General features: G+C 43.0%; 1 protein-coding gene across 4 annotated transcripts in view; it reads left to right on the top strand.

The window, feature by feature from the left end:
• The window catches only part of VPS13A (vacuolar protein sorting 13 homolog A), a 218,539-nt gene that overhangs the window by 148,035 nt on the left and 55,123 nt on the right, over positions 1 to 15,381 (top strand). For all 4 annotated transcript variants that reach the window (XM_074994740.1, XM_074994741.1, XM_074994739.1 and 1 more), the window contains 3 exons: positions 3,766 to 3,899; positions 6,263 to 6,392; positions 10,025 to 10,260. In XM_074994740.1, the coding sequence (XP_074850841.1) occupies positions 3,766 to 3,899; positions 6,263 to 6,392; positions 10,025 to 10,260 (500 nt within the window). The remainder of the gene's footprint in view (positions 1 to 3,765; positions 3,900 to 6,262; positions 6,393 to 10,024; positions 10,261 to 15,381) is intronic.

Here is a 15,381-nt window from a genome sequence, read left to right as displayed (position 1 = left end):
GAGGTTTTTTTTTTCAGCACTGGTGCCAGCCACTGCCCTACCACACCACATGGTGGCTAGGTTGTGGGGGTCGTACTTGTATGAGAGGGCAAGAAACCTCTGTGGTTCATGTCTGTACAGGGGCAGCCCCTACCCCCCACCCTTGGGCACCATGCAGTCGAGGTCTGTTCCCTGCCCAACCACATCATGTGTCTAGTCCCTGACCCAGTAAAAGCTTGTGTGCGGTGAAGGCTCCAAAAGTGGGAAAGATTTTGGGTGCTGGCTGTCACTGTGGTGAAGTCTCCCTCCCACAGCAAAGATTTCGAGGACTCACTGTGGCCAAGGAGGCATCTCCCTCCCATGGCAAATATTTCAGGGGCTTGTTGTTGCTGGGGGGAATTCTCCCTTCCTCAGCAAAGATTTCAGGGGCTCGCTGACACCAGGAAGTAGCCAGTGAGAAGAGCCTATCAACAGGTTCCTCAACTACATCTGATCTCCAGAGAAAGTCCCCAAAGGGGACTGCCTCAACTGGTCCCTCAGCTGCCCAAACCTGATCATATGTGGGTGGGCTGGCTTCTGCAGTGAATGAAATTCGGGGCTGCCCCCTCCCTACTGGAGAAGGCTTTTGAAGAGACCGTGTCAACTGACCCCTCAGCTACTCCCCCACCCCAGCCCACTGAACGATATTTGTGGGCTGCCCACTGGAGACAGCTTCAGAAATTTGGTTCCATTTCAAAAAAGTACTTTTTGTTTTCATACCACACATACTGTGCTTTCAAGTGGGTAAGAGTAGCTGTGGGACCCGTTGAGATGGCACAGTCACCTGGGTGATCCCAGGGTGGTATGGACCATCTTGTATTCACATGCATTGTGGCTCATGGAATTACTGAGTTGTTTTACTGAATCGAAAAAAATGGCTCCTCTTGCTGTTTTCGTTGCTGATCCCTGAGCTCGTACATCTTTACCAGAAGGGGCAAGGGAATCCCTGCTGTTTGCAGGCAGAATAATTCCTGAGTGGGCGAACAGGTGACGAATGACCAGGATATTCCACAGTCTTCCACGTAGCGTCTGACGATCTCCGTATCCCATGTTGGATATGTCTGTGTTATAAAGTGGGAAGCCAAAAATCCTTTCTAACTCAGTGCACCAGAAACTGTCTTCTTCCTATTCATGAGTACAGGGAGCTGCAGGTTTTTCCCCCTGCCTGAGGGAGTTGGCTTTAGTTGTTTTGGTTTGCACTTTCCTCAACTTTACTATCCTACTCTTTCTTCAACTTTGCTATTATCCTACTGTGCTTTAGGCAGATTGGCCCAGAAATGGCACGCTTTGACAGTGTCTGTCATCCCTGGTTTGCACTCCAGCAGGTGGTCTGAGTCGGGGGGCTTTGGAAAAATGCTGCAAAAATTCATTTGGCTCTTTGTTTTCAACTGTGGGGGTGAGGGTGGAAATCCCCAGCAGTAATCTGTTCCTGTAATATTTTCCGGGACGATGTTTCTGGTTTCAAGGGCGGGGTGGGGGTGGAGTGTCTGAGGAGCCAGTTGAGATGGTGCAGTCTCACCTGGGCGATCCCAGGGCAACATGACCATCCCCTGCCTGGAGTGCTACTTGGCTGATAACCTGAAAGTCACATTCTGCCCAGACAGAGGTGGTATCAAGGTGGGGCAAAGTGGCTGGGGATCCACTTGAGGTGGCACAGTCACCTAGGTGATATTAGAGGACAGAGTCATTATGGCATGTGGATATGACAGTCCCCTGCCTGGCGTGCCAGTTGGCTGGTTAGGCAAAAGTTGTACCTAAAGGTGTCCTTTCCATGGGGGGACAAGCAGCTGAGCAACCAGTTTACATGGTTCAGTCACCTTCTGGAGCCCAGCCTATTTGATTTTCTTTCACCTGGGATTCCCTACCTTTCCTTCTTTCCTTATGAAAAAAATAGCCGTCTACATTCCATGGGAGGAGAATTAGGGCAATACAATGTGGGAAGATGACATCACGTACCCACAACCACTTATGGGGCATTTTTTTCCCCATACTGCACCAGCAAAAAAAAACCCCAAAATGCTTCAGGGATGAGGAAACCGTGGTATAAGTTCCCACAATGTGCTGCTGCAGTAGTTGATGTTTGGTGATTCAGTGTGGCAGCACGAACTCCACTTTGTGGGGAGGTATGAGAATAATCAAAATCGAATTTATAAAACCGAGCCTTATAAAAATCGTATTGATATCATAGTGTAGACATAGCCTGAGTGGCACAGTGCTCCAGTATCTGAGCTGAGGATCTAAACCACAGTGTACTTGGTCTGGATCTGATAAATCGACCTATAACACTTTTTTTTACTGTATCCGAATGGTAAAGTTATGGTGTAACCAACGAGGCTCGGGTTCCCCAGAAACGAGGCTGCAACCAGAAGGCGAGTGCTATATTTGGTTTATTGAAAGCGCGTGACACCCGCGACAGGAGCCCCGGAGACGCCACGGTCACCAGTGGGGGAAAACCCGACGCGTCAGAGCTTCGCTTGGGGAGAGGCTCTGTAACAGGCCTCCTAACACTAGCTGATAAAGCTGAACTCATTAACATAAGATTGCCTAAAATTGCCTATGCATTACTTATCACTATTTCTTATGGCCTACTGCCAGCGTAGCCTTGAAGTGTTGGCAAGCGTGCTTTGTTCTGCAGGTGGTGTTATGGCAGGGTTAGTTGTTTTGCAGCTTTGCATCTTACACAGGCTGGTTTGTTTAGGATTCCTCTGAGGGTTCACAGAGGGGTTGGACTGCTCTCGTGAGACCGTTACAAAATCATCTCGCACACTACACGTGGAATTCAAAGTGTGCAGCTTCCTGAGCTACAATTTAACAGTGGATTTGATGATGATGATGATGGTGCTTGAATACTTATTTAAATGAAGCACTTTTTCAGCTAAATTGTTTAAGCCAAATCCTTGGTCTTTAGGAAACAGGTGTACAGTTAGCAATAGGTGAAAATGAAGACTTACATACTTATAAATTAGTTGTCCATATTTACAATGGTATTTTGAGGGAAAGTTGACTTATACATTTCAGTTTAGCACCGTCTTATGTTGGAATTATGTAAAATGTTAGAAGTAGCCAGTTTATAATAGTACTTATGGTCAGTTATCATATTTGTAGATCTATCCTTTGCTTTTTTCATTTTGTGTGTGGGAGGAGATATAGCTGATTATTATGATAGCTTTTTACACATTATATATTTCTGAACTGTCTATGGTGCATGTTTTTATTATCTTGAGGTTGCATAGTATCATCAATGAAATAAAGTGTCACAAGCTTTATTCACTGGCTTAAGGGTATGTGTTTATTACCACCACTACTTAGTCTGTTTGGTAGAGTTAATCTTATCTTTGCCTAAACAGATCATCCTCTTTGTTACTATTCAGATCATTATCAGGTGGAGTTCTTCAGCTTTGTGAGGGAAAAGGCATTACATATTGCCTTAGCAAAAGCGTATTGCTGCAATCAGAACATACAGACTTGTCAAACATGCCGTGGAGTTTAAATGAACCAGAAAAGGGCTGCTCTGCCAGCAAATAACTTAATTAATTGAGAGTATAGGTTGTTTTTTGTAGTTTTGAAACACTAAAATGCAGCCTCTTTTTCCCAACTCTACATATATGATCAGGAAATATACTAGAAACAGATTAAAGCTGATGCTTGTTGCCATATGTCATTTACTTTTTACAATATTAATAAGTTTTTCATACATTAAAAGGTTTATCACACCACATATACTTACTCTGGTTTCATATCTGGTAGCTTGGTGGCATTATAGTGGATGTTAACCTGACCGAACATTCTACAGTCATTACTTTATCAGATTACCATGATGGTGCAGCTCCGTTCCTGTTAATTAACCATACCAAGGAAGAGGTGATTGAGTATGGGCAGAGGTATGTATGCAACATTATTATAAAATGCTCCATACTGTATAGGTGTAGGCAGCTTACTTACAGTGTATTGATTACAGGTTCACATATATTTGCATATATAATTTGTGTTAGAGAGGGAGAGAACAAGAGTACGCAGATTATAAACTATCTCTGTATACACTTGCAGATTTTCTATATTGAATACTGTCTCTCATCAGATTAAAACCCACAAAATATAAAACACATATCATGAGGTGGAGGTTTAATTGAGGTGTACAGCACAGATGATATTCTGTTCATATAATATTCTGTAATATAATTTATGAAAAATTTTGTAAAAACACCCAACCTTTGAGTCTGCTGTTGCAAAATCTGTAATCATTTTTCTTGCTGATTACGTGCTTTCCACTCCCTATTTGTTTGTGTAGAATAAACACATTTTATTTACAAATGTCCCCAAAATGTGTGGAGTAAAAATTGACATGGAGCCAGATTCTTTGCTTTACTGAGTTCGTAATTGGTAAAGCAGAAAAGAAGGATCATCTTGAGAGCTGTGCAAACCTGCAACAGGGAGCATATTTTTTCACTGTCTCTATTTGGGTTTGCTGAGAGGGTGGTATAGGAAGCATTTATGCTGGCTGTAAATCAACTGGGAAGTCACCAGCTAGAGCCAGGGCGTCTAACATGCTGGCCACATGTGGCCGGTTTGAGTGTGGCTAGCTGGCTTGAATAATAAATATATTTTCAAAAGAATATGACTAGTTCGCTTATAGCAGTAGCCACTATAGAATTGGTTGGACACCACAGTGGTAGAGGAATGTGCAGTGTGTCCAGTCTCCCGAACTTTTAAGCCACCTGAATGACACCCATGGGTGGGAGCTAGGTGGAAAACCTGCCTTTGATCTCTGTCTTCAAAGAATATACAATCTGAATTTAGTGATAGAACCAAACCACCTCTACTGAATTTGTTAAACAGGAGGGATTGTTAATGGAGCGATGGTGTGTAGTTGCTGAGGCATAGGACTACCAAAAGAAAAGGTGGTCGTGTGGTTAGGACACTTATCTGCAACCAAGGAGAACTGGGTTCTATCATTTTTTTACACAGACATAGCACATGATGCCAGGCAAGTCACTAAAACCAAACTTGTCAGACATGGCCACTAATTTGTGCGCCTCATTTCCTGGGTGCAAAACTTGCAACATTTTGGATCTGGTATTGTAAGCAGTGAACACACTCAACCCTGAGACCCGTAGGACATGTGGATATTTCACCCCTCAAAATTAATGCAGTGTTTTGAAAATTTTAGTTTGTTGTTTGGAAGTCTTCCAGTCATGAGAGAGTGACTGTTAGTTGGATCCAATGCATATAGGCACGGCATTAATCCTGCCTCTTTTTGTTTTTATTTTATTGTTTGTTGATTGAAGTTGTGATATTTGAACATCATTTTATTTCTGACTCATTGAGGTGCTTCTCAGGACCACATCCCACCCATGCAATTTTAAAGCTCTATTATAGATAACGTTCTTCACCCAAGAACCACACAAAACAGTACATTATGGGTGGTGGGGGAAACTGGTTACTGGTAGTATTACAACATACTGCACCAGACCCCCAACTGTTTCAAGGCTGAAGAGGTCTGTAAACTCCTACCTTTATGCAGATATACATAATAGCAAGACACTACAGACTAAACATGCCTCAGCCCACAAATTCTGTGGTGAAGTGTGCTCCAGGTAGTTACATCTATAGATATGTTGGCCTTCTCTGGAAGTGTTTTTGCAGTAAAGAGAACACAATCTAGATTTCCTTTATAATTCCTAAGCTCTGCTCTCTGCCGTCTCATTACTTACTTACTTTCCATCATTCGCAACAAGTAAGTGGAGATGCTATGAAAGAGTGTGGAAATTTTACTAATTAATATAAAGTAGATTTCACACCATTTTTGGAATTTGAATAAAATAGATGTACAGGTTGACTGGGAGCAAATATATGTTATGGATGAGGTTTTCTAATGCTTGCATGAGAAGTTAACTTATGTTAATTAGATGGTTTTTTAATTATAATTCCACTAACTTAGACTATCCCATGCTTTGAACATGTAATATTGATTTACTCTTTAAAGCTTGTGCGTATGTATGATTTATGTACAGTATATTGTTTTACAGTTCCCCTTGTATAGCTTTAAAAAACCAAAGCAGAAATCTTATTAATGTATTCCAAGTTGAGTGTTGTCAAGAAATGGGAAACCTCTAGTGATAAATTGATGTCATATAATTGAGAATAAGGGAGCAGCTAAGATATGTTGCAATTGTTTGGTGTACTAGATTTTGAGTTTGTTGAATAAAAGATCAGTGAATATTTATTATGAATCATTATTTTGCAGTTCTCTCAATGTGATGGAAGATACTCTCATGCCAAATAAAGCATTATTGTACACGTGGGCTGATCCAGTAGGCTCTAAAGAGCTGAAATGGAAATGTGGAAAGAGTGATGGGAAAATAACCCAAAAAGACGTATGTGTACTGTTTAATGTAGAACTCTTATGGATACTGTCTGTTGATATTGTATATCTATTAATTTTAGACCACAGTGTTGCCCTTCTGATGCTTATCATTATCAAAGCAGCTTCAAGTGCCTGCTCACATCTGTTAGAGTTCAGTGTGTGTGCATGACTGTTGGAAAGTTTTCCCTTAGCTGCTACCTATCAGGATGGCAGTGGAGCACCCTGGAATGGCACCAGTGTGGAGCCCTATATATGCCAACTGACCTCCTCTCTGTTCCTTCTTTGCCAGTGGCAGCTGGTGTAACTGTAGCTGAGTACTTTGTTGCTACATCACAACTCCCCACCTCTTTGTTCTGTAAATAGTTGTCAATAGTTACCTTTAGAGTTGATTTTTGTAGTTAGTGTTAGTAGTCAGCAGGTGGGGAAGAGAATCTCCCTTCTCTCCCCATGTCCCCTTGGGCACTTGGGGCACAAAAATGTCCTAGGGCTTGAAGCAGTGCAGCTTCTGCTTGAAATCAATGCCAGTGAGCAACACCCATGACTCCTCTTGTTGTTTGGAGTAAGCTCATCAGGCTAATAAATCTGGGGATCTGCAAGGGTTTTAAACCTTGGACCCATAAGGAGTATGATGTTTGCCTCCATCAGTTCCTGATGGAATCCACACTTCAGTGACCAAGACAGGAAGCTGCACTGTGTTCTTCGGTGCACAGCATACCGTCTTCAGCCCTGAGCCTGCTGCTGAAAAAGGACCCCTTTTGGTACCATGGTCCCTAAAGCTGCCAGCCCAGTGCCACTCCCACTCTCCACTGTGGCCTCCTAAGACAACTAAGTTGTCAGTGCCAGTAAGGACTGCTTCAGTTCAAGTGGTGCCAGCAGGACCTGAGGGCACCAAGGCCCAAGACACTGATGCCTTGGCATCCCATGTGCCAAGTCCAATCCTCTTGGATTCTCCCAGAGGGGATCCAGTGCCAATATACCCTGCTCTATGCCAGGCATGTACCAGGTGGTACATTATCGAAATTTTCCAGTCCCCAGAACCGACTGAGACTTTTGTCCCTTGACACCTCTCCAGGGGCAGTGCTGCCTTGATGGGTCCACTCGTCCTGGCCCAGGCTCCTGTCTGCTCAGAGTTCCAGCAAGGCAATTAGCCGCACCACCAGTCTGACTCCCAGCTATTCTGGGCCACCGCCCACTATTCTCAACACAAGCCCTCTTGCCCACAGTCTGAGGCTCAAAAGGGCCAGCCCAAGCTTTCCTCGGGGCCCAAACAATCATTTAGAGGATACACCAAAGTCAGAGTATCACTGTCACCGTTTCGTTCCTCAACAGTCCCTCTGTTCTTCCCGGCCTGGTCAACCACTACACTCAACTATTAGGTCCTCTGAACAGTCACACAGGGTTATAGCATCCGCTTCCATTCTCCTCTGCCTGCCTGTCCTTCTTCAGGACCCCCCTCCCCCATGAGCAGCCCCCCTTCCAGGAGGTTTGGTCACTCCTGGACCTGGGAGCAGTGGAAGAGGTCCCTTTGCAGTTCTGGGGAAAGGGGTTTGGTCCCTGTTATTTTCTAGTCCCAAAGGCAAAAAGCGGCCTTTGGCCTGTTGAGGATCTCAGGAACTCAACTGGTTTAATGTTTCCCACAGGTTCCGTATGTTTCCCACAAGTTCCATATTTCCCTCCCTGGATCCAGGAGACTGGTACACCATCCTGTACTTGAAGGATGCTTATTTTTACATTGCAATCCAGCCTTCTGATTGTCATTACCTTCGATTCGCAGTAGGTCATTTGCACCTCGAGTTCATGGCCCTTCCCTTTGGGCTCACAGCCATCCCAAGGACATTTGTCAAATGTCTGGCATTGGTGGTGACCTTTCTTCGGCAATGTTGTCTAGGTTTTCCCTTATTTGGATGATTGGCCCTTGAAGGGTTGGTCATTCTGCTAGGTGGTGGCCCAGGTTGTGTTCACCAGACAGACTCCAAACAAGCAGGGGCTACTATTCAACCCTAGGAAGTCTTCATTAGCTCTTGACTTTACGCATAGAGTTCTTGACATCAACGAAGCACAGACCTTTGTTCCTGACCACTGTTTCTAGGCTCTCATCCAACTTCTATGCCCCCGTCTTAATTTCCCGTAACAGTCCCATTTCCCATAGAGTCATATCTATGCTTGTTGGGGTGCATGGTGGCATGCATATACATAATACCATTTGCCAGATTTCATCTTCATCCCTTCCAGTCATGGTGGGTGTGGTGTATGGCTCCAGCTAGGACGTTATAGACATAGTTGCCGTGTCTCTGGCTCTCTCTGCTGCTGGCTAGGTCCCCAGAATATGCTGCTTGGTGTCCGCTTTCACACCCTGCAGCCTAATATGTCTCTTGTAAAAGATGTGTCCGCTTTGTGCTGGGGGCCCAGTTAGGAAAGCTGAACACTCAAGTGATGTGGTCTGCAGAGGAAATCTCTCTGCACATCAGCATGGGTGAGCTTCAAGTGGTTCATCTCAAATGCTTTGCCTTTCTTCCCCATCTCCAGGGATGCTGTGTTGCTATACAGTGGCCATGTATTACATCAGCCCTTGAGGGTGAGGGGTCACACATGTTCATTCCCACTCTGCTTGGAAGCACTGCGAGAGCTGTGCATATGCCACTTTTTTCATCTGGAGGTGTTTTCTCTTCTGGGGATTCAGAACGAGTTGGTGAACCTTCTCAAAATTTTATTGCTCGTGAATGTTCACTTTGTGCAAATGTCCTACTCTCCTTCTTCCAAAAGTGGGGCGTTCTGCAGTTGGACCTCTTTGCATCCTGGGACAAGTGTCCTCAGTTTTGCTTCTGGGGCCTCAACCCCAGCTCCCTAGCAGACACTGTCCTGATTCAGGGTACATATCAAAGGTACATCTTTTGATGTCTCTCTTTCAAAAGATGTTCTTTCAAAGTAGTGCAGTAGTGTCGCTATAGCTAAAGAGCCTAATTATGAAAATCATTACAGATTCTAATTATGGAGACCTAAGATACTTCCCAAAAAAACTGAACAATTTAAGGTATTGAGCCATTTCTCTTATTAAAGATCTGGAAATATTTTAAAGCACATGAATATTTTACACATTCTGGTGAATTAATATAATGAAAACCCAAGTTTTAATCACCCGAATAGAAATGTTTTGTGTTATCAAGGCTATTCTTAACACAGTACTGATGGAACACTTTTTGTTTTTTCTAAGGCTAACAGTTTTTCGTTTCAGTTTTATTCTCCTCCAGTAGAAGAATACATATTTGCTGCTCTTTGCGTTGCTTCTGATAGAGCAGAACCAAGTATTTTGTTAACTTCTGATGTGTTTGTATTAGTTTAATCAATGATCAACATGTGCATAGCTCAGCTGGGGAAATAATGTTAGCACTAATACATAACATTAGCATTACTCCCATTAGTTTGGTTGTCTTAAAAAGTGCTCGCCTAATTGTGATCTTGCTTCATGATTCAAAATGTTATTATTTTTGAATTTATATAATGTACTGCTTGTTTTCTTCCAGTCTTCCTTCCCAATATAACTTTTGTTTATTAGTGTCCATGTTTCTACAAAATTTATATTTGTTTCTCAAAGTAAAATGAACAAAGAGTTCCAAACTTTTTTTTTCTTTTGTTTTCCTGTAGGTTTCATCACATGCTATCAGCCTGGATAATAAAAAGACAGTTCATTTAGTTTCATTTTTTGAAGGCTTGCAACATATTATCCTATTCACTGACAATGAGAGTGTATATAAAGCAACGTGTGAAAGTGAAAAAATAGAACTAGCAGAACAAGAAATTGTTGTATCGTTACAAGATGTTGGAATTTCCTTAGTCAACAATTATACAAAACAAGAAGTGTCCTACATTGGAATTACAAGGTAAAGTATGTATGCGGTGGGACATTATCATGATAATTATTTCAGGCATTTTAAACTAGTCTCTTTTTATAATTTTTGATGTCTTATCTAGTCTTCTGGTGTTTATAGATTGCACTCAGAATTCCATTTCAGTTTATTTTGTGCTTCATATTGGTATTCTCTTTTTATGGGTATTTGTGTACAGTATTTTATCAAAAGGTTTCTGCTGCACAGCTTCTCTCCTCATTCAGTCACTAATGGGTAATACCTCCCACTGTTTGGAATGGGTCCAGTGTTATTTATGTACACTCCTTCAGCTTACACCACCAGATTTTCTTCTTCCAATTGAGGGACAAGTTAGCAGTTCAGTTTCTCCCAACCTGTATGTTTTATGACTATTTTTGTTTTTTTCTGCAGTAGTAATTTCATTTTAGCTTCCTCTCTGCCTCTGCTGAATTGAGGAATTATCATATTGTTGAGGCTGTAAGCATCTGTGTTCTCTTGTGTAACACCTCATGAGCACTCCCTCGGCCCCCATCACAACAGCAGAGGATTCCTAGCATCTAGCCAAGTCTTAGGTCTACTATATATTTTAGAGAGTCTGTTTGATTAAGGACTCTTCCTAAGCACCAAATTCATTATAAGGCTTCTTCCTAGTGTAACTTAAGGCAAAGTAAGAGTTTGTTTATGCCAGGAAAATGGTATGTGCCTGTAATAGTATTGCTTTTCATAAAATCAGAAAGAAAAGAGAGAACCACCAAATCAAGTACAGTCCTCAAAATGGACAAAACAGAGTGAATGCAGAAAGAGACTAAACCAAGATGAGCCAGAAGAATAGTATGAACCTGTAATAAGATTGCTTCTCAATAAACCTTAAAGAAAAGATATAAAACAAAGAAATTTGTAGTAGTAGTCTGTTTAGGCACAGCAATCAATGCTTAAGGTATGCAAACTGGAAGAAAATGTTATTAGAAACCAAATAGATGATCGCCATTTTTCATTAAAACATAGCAAAAGAAAAATGTTTATAGGGATGAAACAAAAAATACATTTGGTGGAATTCCAATTTAAAAAAAAATTTACTAAAAATATTAAACAGGCAAATTTTAACAATCCCTTTTTGAAGGAATTCAAAATAAAAAAATAACTTCATAAACTTCATAAATTTCAACATATTTGTCCTTATACATCAGTTGGAGAACTCCATCAATGATGTCTGAACAAAAATGTAGAAATTAGCTCTATGGGATCAGATTACTGGTCCATCAAGTCCAATATTCTCATCTCTGGCAGGGGCCAGTGTCATCTGCTTTAGGGAAGTGTACAAAAACTCTGTAGCGAGCAATTCTGGAATAATTGAAAAAAGTGGAAATTGTCGTGCAACTGGCTATTAAAGTTTTTCTTATGTTGTAAGGCACGAATATTTACATTCTTTCCAAAATGGAGGGATAACCCAGGATCAAAACTTCTTCCAGAAGCAGTGTTGTGGGCAGAAAGAATCTTCTGCCTTTCTAAACAGTCCATGTAAAAGATACAAAAAAGGAGAGGAAAATAACCTTGAGGTCATTTTCCTAGTCTTGCACTGGTTTGATTTGGACCTGACAGAGACTGCCAAGGAATTTTCATTGTACTTGTTGAAGAAACCAGATTTCTTCAGCCAAGATCTCCATCTTCATCTGGATCTGCCCTATCTACAGTTAGCAACCTTGAAGTATCTAAAGAGAAGAGATTATTGTTCAGCTTCATAAATGCGTTATGGTATTCTATTGTTGTCTCCACCCTTGCTCTGGCTTATTTACACCTGGCCCTGCAGATTTCCAAGATCAGCATATGATAAAGTGAGTCTGTGCTCATGAACGCTCATGCTCAAAACTTTTCTGTTAGTCTATAAGGTGCCACAGGACCCTTCGTTGCTGTTACAGATCCAGACTAACGCGGCTACCCCTCTGATATATGGTATTCTAGAAGAACTCAGTCAGGAAATTCATTCATTAATCTGGCCAAGTTTAATTTCTTGTATGAGGATAAACAACAGAAGTACATCTACCCTGCAGAGTTTTGTCGTCAAACTGACAGAACTCAGCACTTCTGTCAGTAGCCTTCTGCCTCTCCCCCATGAGGCACAACACCTTTCTTGACACAATCTGTGAACAAAAAAGCTGTGTGGACGCTCTGAGGGGCCCTCTGCCAACAGACAGGGCTTCCAGGTCATGGGGCTGCCCTGTCTGCTGTGCTTCCAGCTGGCAGTTCTGTCAACAGAGCAGCTGGGTATTCTGACCACTCTTTTGACAGAGCAGATGGAGTGATCCGCTTTTGCGTGTGACCACGATCTGTCGACAGACAGGGCAGCTGCTGTTCTAAGGCCACTTGTCCTGTGTGTGCTGGGAGAAGCTGAGCTCGGGAGCAGACAGTGGACTGGGTCTTTCACTCTGCAGTAGGTGGTAATGGTGTTAAGCCTCTAACTGGGAACATGGGTATTCTTAACGTAGTAATGGGGAAGGAGTCATTTCTAGTTTCTAGGAATCTGCTTTTGTGTGTGGTCATGAAGATATCTTCCGACTGTAACTTCTGTTGACAGATTTCTGTAGTGTAGATGTAGCCCAAGAATCCTGAAGTTCTGGTGACCTCATCTACACTGGAGTTTCTCCAGAATTTGGTTCCAGTCCTAAAATCAATAACTGTAGAACAGTGGGTGCCAATCTTGATGGCATCAGGCTCTTTGAATATCCTCAAACGTCAAGGTTCATCAAGATGGTCACAGGAGACAAGCCTGCAGCTGGCAGGTCTGAAATAAAGGGAGAACTTTACAATTAGCTTTCAGATCAATTCTGGACTGTTTCTGAATTCCACAGATGAGAGGCATTATTTGTTTGTTATAAATGAGGAGAGTAACATGGTCAGATAACAACATGAAGTATTGTGGCACCTGATAGACTAACAGATATTTTGGAGCATAAGTGTTCGTGGGCAAAGACCTGCTTCATCTGGTGCATGAGTGGGGGGGGGGGTGGTTTCAGAGGGGTATTTAAAGAGTAGGGTCCCAGTAAGAGGGAGGGCCAAAGCTGACAAGGTCTATTCAGCAAGGTGGAAATGGCCCAGTATCAACAGCACTTATCAAAAGAGGAAAAACAAGTCAGGTCAGACAGGGGGATGTGAGCCTTTGTCCGAGTCTGATGGGGAGATATGAGCACCCAGAGCAGAGAAACTGCCTTTGTAAGCTGCCAGCCACTCCCAGTCTCTGTTTAATCCGTGGTTAATGGAGTCAAATTTGCAAATAAATTGCAGCTCAGAGATTGCTCTCTCCATTTGATTTTTGAAATTTTTTTGTTCCAGGACTGTCACCCTTAAATCTGCCATTGAGCGTCCACGGAGGTTGAAGTGTTTCCCCACAGACTTCTGTACATTACCGTTCTTGATGTCTGATTTATGTCCATTTATTCTTTTACGGAGAGACTGCCATGCCATCAATGCCTCAGAAACAACTCTGACATTGTTATCCAAGAGGTCGACAAAGGAGGCACTGTTGTCATCATGAATAAGACTCCCAAAAGGAGGCTGCCATGCAACTCTCCAATACTACATTCTATAGGCCTCTATCCGAGGATCTCACTGAGGAATACACAAAGAAACTACAACATCTGCTCAAGACCGTCCCTATAAAAACACAGGAACAGATTTACACAGACACACCCTTTGAACCCAAACCAGGTTTATTCTACCTGCTACCCAAGATCCATAAACCTGGAAATCCTGGATGCCCCATCATCTCAGGCATTGGCACCCTCACCACAGGATTGTCTGGATATGTGGTCTCTCTACTTAGACCCTATGCTACCAGCAGTCACAGCTTTCTTCAAGATCCCACAGACTTCCTCAGGAAACTACAATCCATTGGTGACCTTCCTGAAAACACCATCCTGGCCACCATGGATGTAGCGGTCCTTTACACCAATATCCCACATGAAGATGGACTCCAAGCTGTTAGGAACATTATTGCTGATGAGACTGAGGCACAAATGGTGGCGGAGCTTTGTGACTTTGTCCTCACCCATGACTGTTTCAGATTTGGGGACAAATTATACCTTCAAATCAGTGACACTGCTATGGGCACCCTCATGGCCCCACAGTATGCCAACATTTTTATAGCTGACCTGGAACAATGCTCTCTCAGTTCTTGTCCCCTAGCGCCCCTCCTCTGCCTGCGCTACATTGATGACATGTTCATCATCTGGACCCCTGGGAAGGAGGCTCTTGAAGAGTTCCACCGTGGTTTCAACAGTTTCCACCCCACCATCAACCTTAGCCTGGACCAGTCCACACAAGAAATTCACTTCCTGGACACTACTGTGCAGATAAGCAACGGTCACATAAATACCACCCTATACCGAAAACCCACAGACCACTGTTCTTATCTGCATGCCTCCAGCTTCCATCCAGGGCATACTACACAATCCATTGTTTACATCCAGGTGCTAAGGTACAACCGTATTTGCTCTGATCCATCAGACAGAGACAAACATCTACAAGACCTTTACCAAGCTTTCCTCAAACTACAATACCCACCTGAGGAAGTGAGGAAACACATTGACAGAGCCAGATGGGAACCCAGAAGCCACCTGCTACAAGACAGGCCTCGCAAGGAAAGCAAGAGAACACTACTGACCATCACTACAGCCCCCACCTAAGGCCTCTCCAGCGCATCATCAGTGATCTGCAACCCATCCTGAACAATGATCTTTCACTCTCACAGACCTTGGGAGGCAGGCCTGTCCTCGCCTATAGACAGCCTGCCAACCTTAAACAAATCCTCACCAGCCACTACAATTCACAAACCAGTGAGACTAGGCCTGGAACCAGACCCTGCAATGATCCTCACTGCCAGCTCTGCTCACATATCTACACCAGTGACATCATCACAGGACCTAACGCCAACTATGCCATCAGGGGCTCCTTTACCTGCACATCTAATAATATCATATATGCCAGCAATACCCCACTGCAATTTACATTGGCCAGACTGAACAGTCTCTCTGTAAAAGAATAAATGGACATAAATCAGACATCAAGAACGGTAATGTACAGAAGCCTGTGGGGGAACACTTCAGTCTCCCTGGACACTCAGTGGCAGATTTAAGGGTGACA

Source organism: Carettochelys insculpta, chromosome 5 (assembly GCF_033958435.1).
Source record: "Carettochelys insculpta isolate YL-2023 chromosome 5, ASM3395843v1, whole genome shotgun sequence".
NCBI classification, from domain to species: domain Eukaryota; kingdom Metazoa; phylum Chordata; order Testudines; family Carettochelyidae; genus Carettochelys; species Carettochelys insculpta.
Note: the sequence above shows the minus strand (reverse complement) of the source record. Positions and strands in the feature narration are given on the sequence as shown.